Source organism: Marmota marmota, unplaced genomic scaffold (genome assembly GCF_001458135.2).
Source record: "Marmota marmota marmota unplaced genomic scaffold, marMar, whole genome shotgun sequence".
NCBI lineage: Eukaryota > Metazoa > Chordata > Mammalia > Rodentia > Sciuridae > Marmota > Marmota marmota.
In genome coordinates this window covers 3410091-3427596 of record NW_026000051.1, presented here as the reverse complement: position 1 = coordinate 3427596, position 17506 = coordinate 3410091, and the positions used below count along the sequence as shown (strand labels likewise).

At 48.1% G+C, this 17506-nt stretch overlaps 2 protein-coding genes and 1 pseudogene across 15 annotated transcripts in view; 2 read left to right on the top strand and 1 right to left on the bottom strand.

The window, feature by feature from the left end:
• Positions 1–581, top strand: part of Sptan1 (spectrin alpha, non-erythrocytic 1) — a 71592-nt gene extending 71011 nt beyond the window's left edge. For all 14 annotated transcript variants that reach the window (XM_048812938.1, XM_048812937.1, XM_048812942.1 and 11 more), the window contains one exon: positions 110–581. In XM_048812938.1, the coding sequence (XP_048668895.1) occupies positions 110–235 (126 nt within the window). In that variant the 3' untranslated portion in view covers positions 236–581. The remainder of the gene's footprint in view (positions 1–109) is intronic.
• Dync2i2 (dynein 2 intermediate chain 2) lies at positions 578–17223 on the bottom strand. Its single transcript, XM_015497492.2, is given in 8 exon segments — positions 578–893; positions 1100–1257; positions 1493–1757; positions 1930–2327; positions 2735–2844; positions 7942–8190; positions 16922–17002; positions 17005–17223. Coding segments are annotated over 8 exon segments (1704 nt in total). The 5' UTR covers positions 17209–17223; the 3' UTR covers positions 578–654.
• On the top strand, positions 5785–6826 carry LOC107152034 (annotated as a pseudogene).
• Positions 17224–17506: the final 283 nt, after the last annotated feature.

Sequence of the window (17506 nt, the reverse complement as noted above, 5' to 3'; positions counted from 1 at the left end):
GTGCCGGATGTGGGGGACTCACAGCTCGGTGTGAACCAGAACTGGCCCTGCCTAGACCAGCCGAGCTTCGGCTGGCAGGTGGGCTGAGCCCATGTGTGTCTCCCTCCAGAACCTGACCCGGGAACAGGCCGACTACTGCGTCTCCCACATGAAGCCCTATGTGGACGGCAAGGGCCGCGAGCTCCCCACCGCCTTCGACTACGTCGAGTTCACCCGCTCACTCTTTGTGAACTGACCCCCTGCTCCCCACTGGCCCGGCTCCCACCGCTTGCCCTGCCGGGCCCTGCTGCATGTCAACTCCTCTGTGCTCTTGAGGACAGTGTTCCTTCCCAGTGTGACCACAGCCTGTGCTTAGCTTGGGTGAGACTTAGTTAAAAATGGTGCTTTAATAAATAAACCGCTTCTGGTCCAGCCACCATCACCGGGCTTCTGTGGGACCAGCCCCATGTCTGAGCAGCTGCCCGCATTCCGACATAGAAGGTCCAGGCAGCCGGCTAGCTCCTTTCATGTGCTCTCTCCCTCCCCCAGATGATTTCGTTTTCATGTAAAAGACAAATAAAGACTTGACTTCTCCCCCTGAACGCTTTGCTCCTCTTTATTCAGCTCACACCAGAAACAGCTCGACCGCCTCATCCCACTGTGACCCTTGTGCCCTCAGGTGGCCACCTCCGCTGCCAGCTGGTCCAGGTCTTCTGTTTCTCGGGGCCCCTGTTCAGTGAAGGCAGTGCTTAGCTGCCACACCTTCACCGTGCCCTTGGCATCACCAGCAGCCAAGAGCTGGGTCTGCTGACTGTTGAATTCCAGACAGTAGACGGGGCTTCCGTCCTGGGTCTGCACAATGGACACTGTGGGTTTCTGGGAGCTTTTCTGGAGATCAAACAGCTGCAGGTCACCTGCAGGGAGAAGTTTGGACATTAGAAGCCACAGCCCAGAGCAAGGCTGCTGCAGATGCTCAGTGCTCCACCCCTGCCCCGTGGTGGGCTACAGTTGGGGTTTAGGGAGGATAATTGTCCTCACTCTACTCGCAATGTCCCCAAAACAATTCCAGGTCCCAGTTATGTCCATAACACCACTTAGAGGTTTGGTCGACTTCTCCTACCTTCCCCAGAAGCAGCTGCAAAAACCAGGGGGCGCACAGGGGACCAGCGCACAGCAAAAAGATACTTGTGGGACAGCTGCAGTGAGGTCAGGGGTTGGGCCTGCAGCACAGAGTACAGGTGGATGTGGCCGTCTGTCCCTGCGCTCAGGAAGAGATTCCTAGATGGAATGGAGGGCAGAGGGGATAAGGGAATTGGCCTTGTATGGGGCTGGCACCTGCCACCAGACTCTTCCTGAGCCATGAGCTCACGAAGACCCCCGGGCTCCCTGAACAGGTGATTTAGCAGAGAGGACAGTTCCTGGGACTCAAATGGGGAACCAGCAGAACGCAGTTGCTTGAAGCAGCTGTCGCCCGGCCTGGTGGGCTGGAGGGCAGTGGCCCGGCCTCCCGTACCTGTGGAAGGGGGAGTAGCTCACGGAGTAGACAGGGCCCCCGTGCGGGGAGAAGGTGAACTGCGCGGGCGCCCGCAGGGGCACCGAGCTGGGCAGCCGGGTGAGGGCCGCCTCTTCTGCCGCCAGGGAACACTTGAGTGGGAAGCCGCCTTCCGTGCCCACAATGAAAAGGCTGGAGTCAAAGCTGGAGAAAGCCACCGCCGTGGCACCCACCTCCGTTNTCGCCACTATACAGCCCTCCTGTGGGGACCATGGCTGCGCGTCAACTTGGCACTCCCCAGAGCCCAGCTTACCGGCCTGAAAATCCTCAAAGGGGACATCCTCAGTCCCCCCTCACTGTACCCCAGGAAGCCTGCCCCACAGCAAGCTGAGGCCCTGACCTGGCCATCCACCCCCCAGCATCACCCACCCTCAGCAGCACACACTGGCCCCTGTCACAGCTGAGAGCTGCCCAGGGTGCCAACCTCTTTGGGCCTCCAATCCTGCCTCTGCACAGCTGCCGTGTCTCCTGTCCCAGAGATGCCCCTTCCGCCAGGTTCCATACCACACGTCTCCCCAGAGGGCCCAGCGGACTCCAGACTACACCCAGGTCAGGCAGCCCAGGTGGCCCAGCCAGGCCCCAGCCAGGCCCAAGGCGGAGCCCGGCAGGGGGGGCAGTTGGCCATGGGCGGGGCTCACCTGCAATGTGGGAGGGCTGGGTGGGGTGGAAGGCCAGGCTCAGGACGGCACTGGGCACCTCCACCACTGCCGACGGTTGCCGGGGGTTCAGGCCTCGCCGGTCCAGGTTCCAGGCACACACGTAGGACTTGAGAGTGCTCCAGTCCCCATCATCCAGCCTGCAGAGGGACGTGCCTCAGTGGCTCCCAGGGCTCCTGTCACCGCCTTCACCTCTCCACACTCTAACCCCAAACAAATTCGCCTGTGTCCCTCCACACCCAGGCAGCCTACTCTGGGTACCAGAGTGGCACAGGTTCCTCCCAGACACCCAGGGAAGGGTCCCCAGGCACTGAAGAGAGGCCTGTGCAGCGGAAGGATAGGGCCCTTGGACAGCGGACACCAGGCCAGAGAAACAGCTGGTGAGAACAGACGACCACTGCCTGAGGCATGGGCTCTCCGTTGCTCCCCACCTCCCGCTTTTTCCTCCAACCCAATGCTAGCCCTGGGTGGGCAGTCTCAAGGAGACCCCAGAATGGCTGAGCTTGGGGCCTCTCATGGCCTCCTGCCTGCCTCAGCTGCCACTCACCGACCATAGGCACAGGCCAGCACTGACCCAGTGGCATTCCAGGAAACACTGGTCACATGCAGACCCTGCCCTTGTGCTGGGGGGTAGCCCAGGGTGTGCAGACAGGACACCTGCAGAGAAAAGCCAACCCTAAGTCCCAAGCCTTCCAGCACGTGGTCTCATGGCCACCAATGAAAATCACAGCTGTGTTTGGGTAGCCCAAAGCCCTAAAAGTTATTCAAGTCCACTTCCCAGGCCTCAAGAAACACAGAAACCTCCCCCTGGGACCTCTCCTAACAGGATCCTTCAGAACCTGGAAGGCAAGCCTGAGAACCAAGGCTGACCCTGGTTCTAGGACAGAGCTGTGGCCACACTCACAGGGCCCTGCGCTCCAGCCCTGGAGCCGGTAGGTGTGGACGGCTGCACACCACGTGAGCATGCTCCGCGTCACTGAGTGAGACACCTAAACAGGGCTCAAATCGTCAGTTCTGTTCTGTGTATTGGGTTTTTTTTTGTTGTTGTTGTTGTTGTTTTTTAATTTTTTGGTACTGGGGATTAAACTTAGGGGCGCTTTACCACTGAGTTACATCCCCAATCCTATTTATTTTTCATTCCAAGACAGATGTTTGCCAAGCTTTTTTAGCGCCTTATTAAATTGCTGAGGCTGGCCTCAAAGTGTGTTCTCTCTCTCTCTCTCTCTCAGGCCCTTGTTTCTTAGCCCATCATGCTGGAGCAGCAAAGGAGATTGTCACAAAGGTATTGCCAACAAATACCACTGAAAAGTTTCCCATCTCTCACCCTCCTGGTCCCAGGTATGGACACTACCCTGTGTAAAATACAAAGTCTATAAGAACTGCTAGAGCCGTGGTGTGGCTGCTACAGAAAACAGCGGAGTCACCCAAAGGCCATGCATCCTGGAAATTCTACTCCTGGGTACAGACCCTAGGGGGACAAAAGATGCCAACTGCAAAAAATGTGTACACAGGTCTGGCACAGTGGTGCACACCTATAACCCCAGTGACTTGGGAGGCTGAGGCAGGAGGATCACAAGTTCCAGGCCAGCCTCAGCAACTTAGCAAGGCCCTAAGCAATTGAGTGAGACCCTGTCTCAAAAAATAAAAAGGGGGCTGGGGTTGTGGTTCAGCGGCAGAGCACTCACCTAGAGCAGGTGAGGCACTGGGTTCAATCCTCAGCACCACATAAAAATAAATAAATAAAAATAAAGACATTGTGTCCACCTAGAGCTAAAAATTAATTAATTAATTAGAAGGGCTGGGAATGTGGCTCAGTGGTTAAGCACCCCTGGGCAAGAGAGAGAAAGAGAGAGAGGGGAAGGAGAAAGGGAGGAAAAAGAAGGGCTGCAGGCTTGCCCAGCATGCACAAAGGCCCTGGTTCCAGCCCCGACAACAGTCATAATACCAACCCACTTTGGGAATAAACAAGAACTGGCTCAAGAACAGAAAAAGTCAGAAGAGGAAGAGACTCACTGTAGTTTTGCCAGATCATGGCCAGGTTTAAAGGCATTCCCCTGCCCCACGTTAGGGAATGCTACGACACTGGGGGGCCATCAGGAAACTGGCACACCCCATAGTTGTTCAAATGGTGCAGCCCAACCTCCCACCTGGTCACAAGTCACTGGAACACAAATTTTAAAAAAATTTATTTATTTTAGTGTTGATGAATCTTTATTTTTTCTTTATTTGCGGTGCTGAGAATCGAACCCAACATCTCATGTATTCGAGGCAAGTGCTCTACCACTGAGCCACAGCCTAGCCCTGGAACACAAATTTCTAGATGTGGAGCTGCTGCCTAGACAGTGCACCAGCAGCAGACCCAGATATAGGATGGTGTGTCTGACAGTGGGACAGAAAGTCAAAAGTCCCCAACAAGAACCGCTCTGGTGGGCTGGAGCTGGGCTCAGTGGTGGAGTGCCTGCCTCACACATGTGAGCCCTGGGTCTGATCCTCAGCACCACATAAAAGTAAACAAATACAAATCAAGATATTATGTCCATCTACAACTAAAAAAATTTAAAAAAAAAAAAAAGGACTGCGCTGGTGAACGGGAAGGGTGTGTACACTTCGTCAATGTGACCAAAATAACTGACAACAGCAACTTAGAGAGGAAAAGCTTATTTTGGGATCACAGTTTCAGAGGTCCAGTCCCTGGGTGGCCAACTTCAATGCTCTGGACCTGACATGAGGCGGGATGTCATGGCGGAAGGCAAGGAGGACACAGTCTGCAAAGACGTGCCCCGCCTGCCTGTAGTTACCACCAGTGACCCATTCACCTTATCAGTCCATCGAAGGACTAATCTGCTGACCAGGCTGCAGCCCTCCTCCTCCAGACATTCCTACCAAATCACATCTCATACCCAACCACAACAAAGGGTCACACACAAAACAGAAAGTGCTCTCACATTTCAAAGGTACTTGATGACAAGAGAAAAGCTACATGACTGTACCACAGAAGAAACTCCAGGGGTCTGTGAGCCAGTGCCACCTTGCACTGTCTGCACCCAGCACGTTCCGCATTTCTGCAACGACTGAGTTGGCCATGATGACAGGCATTGCTTTCAACGTCAGAAAAGAATTATAATTAAAAATTAGGGGCTGGGGACACAGCTCAAGTGGCAGAGTGCTTGCCTCACATGCATAGGCCCTGGGTTCAATCCCCATCACCACAAAAAAAAGAATAAACAAAAAATTAGACATCAGGCTGGGGATATAAGTGGTAGAGATTTGCCTACCATGTGGGAGACCCTGGGTTTGGTTCCTAGCACAACAAAAAACAATGTAAATAAAAATTAGATAACTAGGGTGCAGCTCAGTGATAGCTCAGATTTAGCATACTTGAGACTCTGCCTCCTTCCTCACACACACAGAAATATCTAAATAAGGTGTTTAGACTTAACAAATTAGATAAACTTTTAGTTGGGCATGGTGACGCACACCTATAATCCCAGTGGCTCCGGAGGCTGAAGCAGGAGGATCGAGAGTTCAAAGCCAGCCTGAGCAATGGCAAGACACTAAGCACCTCAGTGAGACCCTGTCTCTAAATAAAATACAAAATAGGGCTGGGGATGTGGCTCGGTGGTTGAGTGCCCCTGAGTTCAATCCCTGGCACACACACACAAAAAAAGAAAAATAGATTAGATAGTTTTAAGAAAGGGAAGAAGGGGCTGGATGGTGTGGTTTCAAGATGGCGGCCACAACGAAGAAGGCAGCTACAAATGCCAGTATTATTTTTGAAGATCAGCAAAAGATAAACAGATTACACAGAATATGAGCAGAATCACAGAGCTAACAGAAGAAATAACTGGAAAATTTAGAAGATTCCTGTGAGGACATTATGTGTGCAGAGAATGACCACTTAATGATACCTTATCAAATTGGGGATGTTTTCATTAGCAATTCTCAAAAAGAATCACAGGAAATTAGAGGAAGCAAAGAAAAATTTGCAAGAAGAAACTGATGCCTTGGAATCCGGATTGGATTCAATTCAATGCGTGTTAGCAGATTTGAAAGTTCAGTTATATTCAAAATTTGGCAGCAACATAAACCTTGAAGCTGATGAAAGTTAATCATTTTATAATACTTTTTTTGTTTAATGAACTTGAATATTGTTTAAAATGATAATTTTCCTTCTTCAAATGACATGGAAAGAAAATTTTTCTCTCTTTATTTTTTAAATATTATTTTAATTGTTGCTAGACCTCTATTTAATTAATTTATTTATTTTTATGTGGTACTGAGAATCGAACCCAGTGCCTCACACATGCCAGGCAAGTGCGCTACCGCTGAGCCACAGCCCCAGCTCAAAAATTTTCTCTTTTGGGGCTGGAGATGTGGCTCAAGCGGTAGTGCGCTCGCCTGGCATGCGTGCGGCCCAGGTTTGATCCTCAGCACCACATACAAAGATGTTGTGTCCGCCAAGAACTAAAAAATAAATATTTTAAAAAAAAATTTTTTTCTCTTTTAAAGTTTCATTTATTTAATGGAAATTTACCTGTTTTCACATGTCTTGCTTATTTTATATTTAAAACAGAGAGTATTTGGGCTAGGGTTGTGGCTCAATGGTAAGCGCTTGCCTAGCATGTGTAAGGCATTGGGTTAGATCCTCAGCACCACATAAAAATAAAACAAATAAAATAAAGGTATTGTATCCAACTACAACAACAAAAAAAAATATTTTTAAAAATCCAAACAGTTTAAAATAAATAAATAAAATAGTATTCAAGCTGGGCGCAGCGGCACACAGCTGTAATCCCAACAGCTCAGGAGGGGAACATGTAGTTAGTAGTTCCCAACTTTTGCTACACATTCTAGCCTGTCCCAGAATAAAATATAGGGCTGAGGTGGTGGCTGAGTGGTGGAGTATCCCTGGGTTCAGCCCTCAGTACAAAAAAATATATATTAATCTACATATTTTGCATAACAATATCAAGTTTAGGGGCTTTATGTCATGTGATTAAAATCAGCTAAGCAACCATCCAAAAAAACAAAAAGAAAGGGAAGAAGGGAGGCCAGTGGAGAACAGGAAGGGGGTCAGGGGAGGATGCAGGGGAGGGAAGGAGGAGGTCCTAGGGAATGAAACTGACAGGTCGGTTCATCCTGAAAAGTGGCTGCCCTCTGGTGTCCATTTCCCCAGCCAGAAAGTGGAAAGAGGCTGATGGCACCTATTCCAAGGGTATCAGCAAAGGCTCAATGATTTAGTCTTAAAAAAAACTTGGTTCAGGGCTGGGGATGTGGCTCAAGCGGTAGCGCGCTCGCCTGGCATGCGTGCGGCCTGGGTTCGATCCTCAGCACCACATACAAAACAGAGATGTTGTGTCCGCCGATAACTAAAAAATAAATATTAAAAAAAAAAAAAAAAAAAACTTGGTTCAGGCTGGATATGGTGGCACACGCCTGTAATCCCAGCAATTTGGGAGACTGAGGCAGGAGCATCACAAGTTCCAGGTCAGCCTCAGCAATTTAGCTACGCCCTCAGTAACTTCGCGAGACCCTATCTCAAAATAAAACCTAAAAAAGCTGGGGTTGTAGCACTTGGCAGAGCACCCAGGGCTCAATCCCCAGTAGCAAAAAACAAAATTGTAGCACCTGGAGAAAGCGCTTGGTAAACACGGGCTGCTACCAGTACTATTGCTACTGGGTGCCACTACTCAAGACCTAAAACCCGCTGAGGGGACTACATGCAGGGGCGCAGCCCAGGCCCACCAGCCCTACCGTCTGCTGTGGTTCAGTCCAGTTCACCTCGAAGCCATCAAAGGCATGGCTCTGCCAGTTCTTGTTTAGTTCTCGGATGACCATGGCCTCCACCCTCCGGAGAAACGCTGCCAGCCGTGAGGTGTCATGCTGGGACATGGGCAGCACAGTCACTGGCACGGGGGCCTCCGTCTGCACCTGGGCATCTGCCTGCTTCCGGGCCTGGACGGATGCGTTGGCAGTGGCAATGCTGGCCGTCTGGCAACCCTTCTAAGGCAGAGAGCAAATGAGCATCACTACCCAGCGCCCTCGCCTCTCCAGGTCCCGGGCCTCTAATCACTTTTGTGCCCAGTATATCCCCCTCCTCTTGTAACTAGTCCCTTTCTTAGGGGGAGCCCACTGTGTGGCTAGCGTTGGAGATGACCCCCCCACCCTATGTTCCCTGAAATACATGACCTTCAGGCAGCTAATCAGAGCACTTCCCTGGCCAGTGATCGGCCAGGGGTGGCCACGTGACCCAAGCTGGCCAGTGGGAGCCTGTCCCAGGACTTTCATTCAGAGGCAGGAGTGCCCTTTCTGAAGATGCCAAAAGCTTCGAGAACCACATCATTTCAGTGCCAGCAGCAGCTGTGGCAAGCACCTCAGGTCACCCCACTGACACAGGCTTGCTCTCTCCACTGGCAAGGGCCCTCCTGAAGGATGCCTTACACCCAAGTGACCAAGGAAAGCAGGTATATCTGAGGTGAGCTAGTTGATGAAAGGCAGGCGGGACTCCCTGTGGCCATGCTCTCCATCCTGCCACCTGTCTCCTCTTCCTTGTCGCCATTTGGCTGGGAACAGATAGCACATCAGAGCAGAGGCCAGCCTCCCTCTCCTACACACACATGGAGTCTGGGGGTAGTAACTGCTGCAATCATGTCGTCCACTGAGGCTCTGCTCACAGGGCCCCCACACAGGCTCAGTGGGCTCAGAGGCAGGCCAGGCCCATCTTACTGAAGGAAGGGGGCTGGCCAAGCAGGCAGCTCTCCTTAGAATCAGCAAACTCAGCAGGGATGCCCTCCTCTCCCTCCACACTGCTCCGTGTCTCCTGGTCAGCCGGGCCTACCACCAGAAGACCAGTCTGATCAGTTTCAGTATCCTCAGCCCTTAGAATGAATCAGCACACAGAACACGGGCTGGGGTTGTGACTGGGTGGTAAAACACTTGCTGAGCATGTGTGAGGTGCTAAGGTTCGATCCTTAACACCAGATACAAATAAAATAAAGGTATGCAGCCAGGCACAGTGGTGCATGCCAGTAATCCCAACGGCTGGGGAGGCTGAGGCAGGAGGATCTCAAGTTCAAAGCCAGCCTTAGCAACAGTGAGGCAACTCACTGAGACCCTGTTTCTAAATAAAAATTACAAAATAGGGCTGGGGATGTGGCTCAGTGGTCAAAGGCCCCTGAGTTCAATCCCCCATATAAAATGAATAAAAATAAAAATAAAAAAGCTATGCTGTCCATTTCCAACTACAAAAAAAGAATTAAAAAAAAAAAAAAAACCCACTCACTGCGCATCTAGAGCCTGGCCCCATCTGGGTACTCAGCACAGAACAGGAGACAATATGCAAGACCCTGTGTCCCAGGCACTTTCACAGGAGTAGGAAGGACAAGTAACAACATGGAAACGTCCCCAAAAGCAAATAGAGCTCAGTGCACACAGAGGTACTGAGATCTGGGGGATAGTGGGGGAAGCTGTCTGAACAGGTTGGTGGGAGCAGGAGGCTTTGGGCGCTGTGCTTGCGCTGAGATGTGAAGGAGCGGGAGCTGCCAAGCTGAGCTACCAGGCGGAGCTGCGGGGGAAAGTTCTGGGCTGGGGCAAAGGGGCCAGAGCAAAGTCTTAGGTAGAAAAGGGATGCATGTGGCTCAGCCGCAGAGCGCCTTCCTGAGGCGGAGTGCCTGCCTGATGTGAAAGGCCCTGGATTCCAGCACCAGCAAACAAAAACCTCAGGTAGATAAGGACTGTGCTCAGAGGAGGCTGAGGCAGGAGGATCACAAGTCCAGCCTTAGCAACTGGGAGGCTCTAACCACCTCAGTGAGACCCTGTCTCTAAATAAAATACAAAATAGGGCTGGGGATGGGCTCAGTGGTTGAGTGCCTCTGAGTTCAATCTTTGGTAACTGCTCCCGGCAGGGAAAAAAAAAACAAACAGTCTAGCCAAGCACAGCAGCTCTGGTATACACACTTGTAATCCCAGATCCTCAAAAGACTGAGGCAGAAGGATCACAAGTTCAAGGCCAGCCTTAGCAACTCAGCAAGACCCTGTCTCAAAATACAATAAAATCTGTAGACACTCAAAAATGTTGAGAACGGGAGCTGGGATTGTAGCTCAGCGGTAGAGCGCTCACCTAGCATGTGCAGGGCCCTGGGTTCGATCCTCAGCGCCACATAAAAATAAAATAAAGGTATTGTGTCCAACTACAACTAAAAAAACAAAATATTTTTTTTAAAAATGTTGAGAACCCAGGATTTAATTCTCCCTGAAGCCACAAACCCCATCTTAAAAATAGACAGACTCCAGCAGGGGGTGCCAGACACTGCAGAACCCAAACAGGCCAAAGCTGCAGGAAGCCAGGATGAGGGAGGGCCTCCTTAACCAAGCCCCAGAGCCATTCCTGAGCAGCCCAGGCCTGCCCCCGGGGAGGAAGTGTTTCAGTTCACCACTTTCTGGGAGCCTCTGGGTAACAGAAGAGACCCACTGCCCCCTGCAGGGAGTTGAGTTAGCCCTGGGAGACCACCTGTCAGTCCAAGATACACCCCAATGAGGAAGAAAAGCCCTGGAGGGACAAAGTGGGAATAGCTGCATCCTGAAGGCCCTTGACCCCTTAAGAGAATACTTAAAACTGATGAAGACGGTCGGGCTCAGTGGCACACACCTGTAATCCCAGTGGCTCAGGAGATTAAGGCAGGAGGACCACAAGTTCAAAGCTAGCCTCAACAACTCAGCAAGGACCTAAGCAACTTGGTGAGACCCTATTTCAAAATTAAAAAGGGCTGGAGATGTGACTCAGTGGTAAAGCAGCCCTGGGTTCAATCCCTAGTACCAAGAAAATCAACAATAAACTTAAATGATTAAAATAGCCAGGGGCTGGGGATGTGGCTCAAGTGGTAGAGCACTCGCCTGGCATGTGTGAGGCAATGGGTTCGATTCTCAGCACCACATAAAAATAAAATAAAGATATATATTGTGTCCACCAAAAAAAAAAAAAGAAGAAGAACTAAAAAAATAAATATTTTAAAATAAATAAATAAATAAAATAGCCAGGCTTAAGGGCTGGGATTGCAGCTCAATGGTAGAGCACTTGCCTAGCACGTGCGAGGCCCTGGGTTCGATCCTCAGCACCACATAAAATATTAAATAAGTAAAATAAAGGTATTGTGTCAACTACAACTAAAAAATATTTTTATTAAAAAAAAAAAAAGCCAGGCTTAGCAGCACCTGTAGTCCAGACTACTCAGGAAGCTGAGGTGGGAGGATCACTTGAGTCCAGGAGTACACAACATAGCTAGAACCCCATCTCAAAAACATAAGAATAAAAAATTTGGCATGGGCATGGTGGCGCACACCCAGCAGCTTGGGAAGCTGAGGCAGGAAGATCTCAAGTTCAAAGTTAGTCTCAGCAAAGGTGAGGCGCTAAGCAACTCAGTAAGACCCTGTCTGTAAATAAAACATAAGAGTTCAATTCCCAGTAGCAAAAAAAAAAAAAAAAAAAAAAAGGAATAGAAAATTTTAGGGCTGGGGTCGTGGCTCAGTGGTAGAGCACTTACCTAGCATGTGTGAGGCAACTGGGTTCAATCCTCCACACCACATAAAAATAAATAAATAACGGTATTGTGTCCATTTACAACCAAAAATATTAAAAATAAAAATAAAGGGACTGGGGATGTGGCTCAAGCGGTAGCACGCTCGCCTGATGTGCGTGCAGCCCGGGTTCGATCCTCAGCACCACAAACAAAGTTGTTGTGTCCGCTGAAAACTAAAAAATAAAATATTTTTTAAAAATTCTCTCTCTCTCTCTCTCTCTTTAAAAAAAAAATAAAAATAAAAAATTTTAAAAAGTGTTATGTGTATTTTACCACATAACTTTTTTTTTTTTTTAGAACCAGGGATTGAACCCAAGTATGCTTTACCATTAAGCTACACCCCTAGTCCTTTTAATTTTTTATTTTTAAACAGGGTCTCAATGAGTTGCTTTGAGCTTCACAGTTGCTGAGGCTGGCCTTGAACTCAAAATCCTCCTGTCTTGGCCTCCATTTTTTTTTTTTAAGGCACCGAACAATCCAACAGAATCTCTCTTTTTTTTTTTAAACTTTCCTTTTCTTTTTCTTTTTTTTTTTTTAAAGAGAGTGAGAGAGAGAGAATTTTTTTTTTAATATTTATTTTTTAGTTCTCAGCGGACACAACATCTTTGTTTGTAGGTGGTGCTGAGGATCGAACCCAGACCACACGCATGCCAGGCCGAGCGCGCTACCGCTTGAGCCACATCCCCAGCCCCCCAACAGAATCTCAATCATGCTTTGGCTAGTAGGATGCATTAAGTTAGTAGTTCTCAACTTTTGCTACACATTAAAATCACTTCAGGAGCTTTTATAAAACCAGTTTCCCGGGCCGCTCACTTATCAGCCAAGCTAGAATCACTGCAGGTTGAACACAGGTGTGTTTTCCAGAACTCTCCAGGGCCTTCCCTCATTAGCCACACTGAAAAAGTGAGGGATTGGTTAGGAGCCCTTCAGTTCAGACACTCAGAAGCCCCTTCATAAGATCAGGACTGTGCCTTCAAACTGCTTGCTGACCAGCAATCTCATTTAATCCCACAAGAAAGACTAATACTTTGCAGAGGAGCCATCACATGACTGGCCCAGGCCCAAGCCCCTTGTAAGAATCTGCACCCTCAAATTTCACCTCAAACCAAGGCTCAGGACTTGTCCACCTGTGAACATATCAGGATAGGGTAAGAAAAGCCAGACTATTAACATTTTTTGAAATTTATTACTGAGTCAGCCATGGTGGTACACACGTGTAATCCCAGGTATTTAGAAGGCTAAGGCAGGATCACAAATTTGACACCAACCTTGGCAACTTAACTAGATCTACCTCAAACTAAAATTAAATAAATAAATAAAAGGGCTGGGGGATGTAGTTCAGTGGCAGAGTACGCTGGGTTCAATCCCCAGTATCACCAAAACAAAAAAACCTATAACTAAAACATAGAAGTACGTTTTGGTATTGCACTTCTACATAAACCAACCAACCAAAGAGTGAAGTTCGACTTTTTCCAGAGGAACATAGCAAATTAAAAAAAAAACAGGGCCGGGGTTATGGTTCAGGGGTAGAATGCTTGCCTAGCATGCATGAGGCATGGGTTCGATCCCTGGCACCACATAAAAATAAAAAAATTAAAAATAAAAGTATTTAAAAAAACATGCAAAAAATTAGTTACAACTCATTACAGAATTAATTGATAATAAGTAAAAATTAAGGCTGGACATGGTGGCACACACCTGTAATCTCAGAGGCTTGGGAGGCTGAGGCAAGTTCAAAGCCAGCCTCAGCAATTTATTGAGGTCCTAAGCAATTCAGCGAGACCCTGTTTCGAAATAAAATTTTTTAAAAAGGCTGGGACAGTTAAGGGCCCTTGGATTCAATCCCTGGTACAAAAAAAAAAAAAAACGATTTTACTTTTTATTTCTTGCAACATTGGGGTTTGAACCCAGGCTTTCCACATGCTAGGCAAGTCTTCCATCACTGAACTAACTATATCCCCAGAATTCCCCACAAAATTTTTTAAACACATAAAATGTCAGGATGTAGTAAATGGAAAAAATGCATTCACAAAATACTATGCACAAAGGCCAGGCACACACAGTGGCACACACCTGTGATCCCAGCATCTTAGGAGGCTGAGACAGGAGGATTGTGAGTTCAAAGACAGCTTCAGCAAAGACAAGGTGCTGAGCAACTCAGTGAGACCCTGTCTCTAAATAAAATACAAAATAGAACTGAGATGGGTCTCAGTGGTTGAGTGCCCGAGTTCAATCCCCAGTACCAAAAAAAAAAAAAAAATACTATGCACAAGGCTAGGAATTTAGTTCAATAATAAAGTGCTAGGGCTGGGGATGTGGCTCAAGCGGTAGCGCGCTCGCCTGGCCAGGATTCGATCCTCAGCACCACATGCAAACAAAAATGTTGTGTCCGCGGAAAACTAAAACTAAAAATATATATATAAAAAAATTCTCTCTCTCTTAAAAAAAAATAATAATAATAAAGTGCATGCCTAGCATGCATGAGACCCCAGGGTCAATGCCCAGTTTCAAAAAAGAAAAAGAGCAGTATAATTCCATCAAAAAGGGAAGGTAGCGGGAAGATGGGCCAAAAATAGGACAAATAAAATGGATGGAGTGATTTTTATTTATTTATTTTTTTGCCTATCCAGATTTTTTCTAAATTTTGGACATAATTCACTGTTATAGACAAAAAAAAAAAAAAAAAAAAAAAACCTTAATTTGGAAAAAAGCAACTAACAACTTTTTCTGACGCTTGCAGCATTTGTAAAACATGATAATCTTCAATAGGACAGGAGAGGACAGCTGTGACTCAAGGGAATCAAGGGAATCACCCTCATAAATGCAAACCTTTCTTTTTCTTTGCTATTAGGGATGGAACCCAGGTGCTTTACCCCTGAGCCATGCCCCAAGCCCTTTGAGGTTTTCTTGGTCCCTGAAACTGACCTCAAACTTGTGACCCTACTGCCCAGCTCCCTTCCAGGCTACAGATGGTAGAGAGGCAAGTCTTTACACCCCAAGTGTCAGGGTCACTTAAAACTTTTTGGCCATACCAGGGATTGAACCCAAGACCTCATGCATCCTAGACAAGAGCTGTGCCACTAAGCCACCTTGCAGGCTTTTTTATTATGAAACAAAAGTTTTGCTAAGTTGCCCAGGCTGGCCTCAAACTTGCACTCCTCCTGCCTCAGTCATCCCAATAGCTTGAATTACAAGTGTGTACCACACACTCTATCTACAAGAAAATTAACAAGCCTCAATCTCATTATCTGAAAAAAAAAAAAAAAAGGTGTTAGACTGAATAAATGATTCCCAACCTGGAATTTTCTAAAATCTGAATCATCAGCAAGCAAAAGCTATTTTGAGTATTTTGAAAAGGTCAGTACATGAATCATACATTTACCTATGAATTGGATGGGCAGATTGAACTAAAATGACCATGGCCTTTGCTTTTAACTAGAACCATTCCTACCCAGCATGGCACAGTAGAAAGCTTGGAAGCCAGAGCAGAGTCTGACTTGACACCTGCAGATCTTTAGGCATCAGTCAAGAAGACAAGTTCACGGAAACCCTACTGGTATTGGTAAGGATCTACACTATCTGCAGATTCAACAATCTAAGTTTTTTTCTTCTGGGAAACACGCAGCACCCTGCAAACCAGCTCATTTTCATTCAAATGAAAAATCTACCTCCTGGGCTGGGGTTGTGGCTCAGTGGTAGAGTGATCACCTAGTGTGTGCAAGCCCTAGGTTCAATCCTTAGCACCACATACAAAAAAAATAAAGAAAGAAGCCAGACATGGTGACACAGGCCTGTAATCCCGGCAGCTTGGGAGGCTGAGACAGGATGATCACGAGTTCAAAGCCAGCCTCAGATATTTAGTGAGGTGCTAAGCAGCTCAGTGAGACCCTGTCTGTAAATAAAATACAAAATAGATCTGGGAATGTGACTCAATGGTTGAGAGCCCCTGAGTTCAATCCCTGGTACCAAAAATAAATAAATAAATAAAGATATTGTGTCCAACTACAACTAAAAAAATAGATTTTAAAAAAGAAAATAGGGGCTGGGGTTGTGGCTTGGCAGTAGAGCACTCGCCTCGCACATGCAAGACCCTGGGTTGGATCCTCAGCACCATATAAGAATAAATAAGTGAAATAAAGGTATTGTTTCCAACTACAACTAAAAAAATAATTTTAAAAAAAGAAAATATACAGGGCTGGGGTTTTGGCTCAGCAGTAGAGCGCTTGCCTAGCACATGCAAGGCCCTGGGTTCAATCCTCAGCACCACATAAAAATAAATAAAATAAAATCGAGGTATTGTGTCCAACTAAAAAATAAACATTAAGAAAAAAAGAAAATATATATCTTTAGAATGATCTCCATGGCCCTACTTACCCTCTCTGACCTCACCTAGGACCACTCTCTCTCTCCTTCCCTCAGTACTCCCAGCCCCATTTTTTCCTAAAACAGATCAACCAACACCTCAGGCCTTTTGCTTTTGTCATTTGTTCTGCTTGCTCTGCTTCATCCCAGTACATACACTGGCTGACTTTCCTGTGAGTCTTTGCTCAATGTCACTCATTCTGCAACCCACCCTCCCGCTCCCCAGCAGTCCCTTAGTCGCTGTTTTTTGTCCATGGCACTGTTCACCTTCTAACATAACTTATTTATTACATAAATGGTGTATGTTCTATTCTCTGCAACCGCCCCACGAAAAATCCAAGAGAGATCCGTCTCCTTCGCTGAGGATCCCAGGTGCAAGAACAGCTCCTGCTCGCGTCAAGCGGTCCAAGTCTGCGCCCAGCCCTCAGCTCAACAGAGAGCCCGTTTTGTGTGCTTTTGATTAAACAACTAGAAGACCAATTTATCTAGACATTAACATGCAGTTTGGTATTTTTAAAAAAAAGAAGAAGAAGAAGATAAAGAAAAAAAAGAAAGAGAAAATAAAAAGTTTGAAATGCTTCAACATCGTCATTTGCGCAAAACCCTTCAAAACGTAGGATCCTTGGAGTTTTGTTAAGTTCTTGTTTTCAATGAAAGACTGGTCCAGGAGCATCCCCCGGTCAGTTTTTGAGGATTAAAATATAAAAACAAAACGGTGGGACGTCAGAAACTCTGGGGGTCGCATTCCGCCCCGGCCTTCCCGCCCGCGTCGCCCGGCGTGGGGTCCGCGCCCTCACCGTCTCCCCGCGGATGCCCTGGTCGCCCCTCCATTGCGAGGGCACCGACGCCACGCCCAGGGTCTCGTCCTGCAGCGGCCCCCGGGCGCCCGGGGCCCCTCGGCGCTCGCAGCCCCGCCTGTCGCCAGGACCGCGGCTCCCCGCTTCCCGCCCGGAGCAGCGGCCCGAACTATTCGCGCGTTGCCGTGGTAACGATCCCTCCCTCTCGCGCCGGCGCAGTCGGAATGACCTTCGATCCCCGCGCTTCCGGGAGCGGAAAACAGGGGAGGTGAAACTGATGGCGCCATTTTTGGACTGGTCACAGCGACTTCCCTGCGGCTAGCAGAAAAAAAAAAAGGGTAATTCTTCTCAGCTGGCGCGACAAGTGTGGTTGGTTTTGGATATCCTGTTCCCAAAAGGGACATCTTGGGGCAGGCGCAGCCACTCTTGAACAAAATGAAGTACGGAAGTGAGCACGGTGCCAGGCTCAAAGATGGCACTGAGCGGCCTGGCGCAGAAGAGAGAGCGAGGTCTGCGGGAGCCTGCGGGAGCGGCAGTCTCAAAGCCGGCTCAACTGCCAGCAGAGCCAAGAACCAAGCCGCTCGA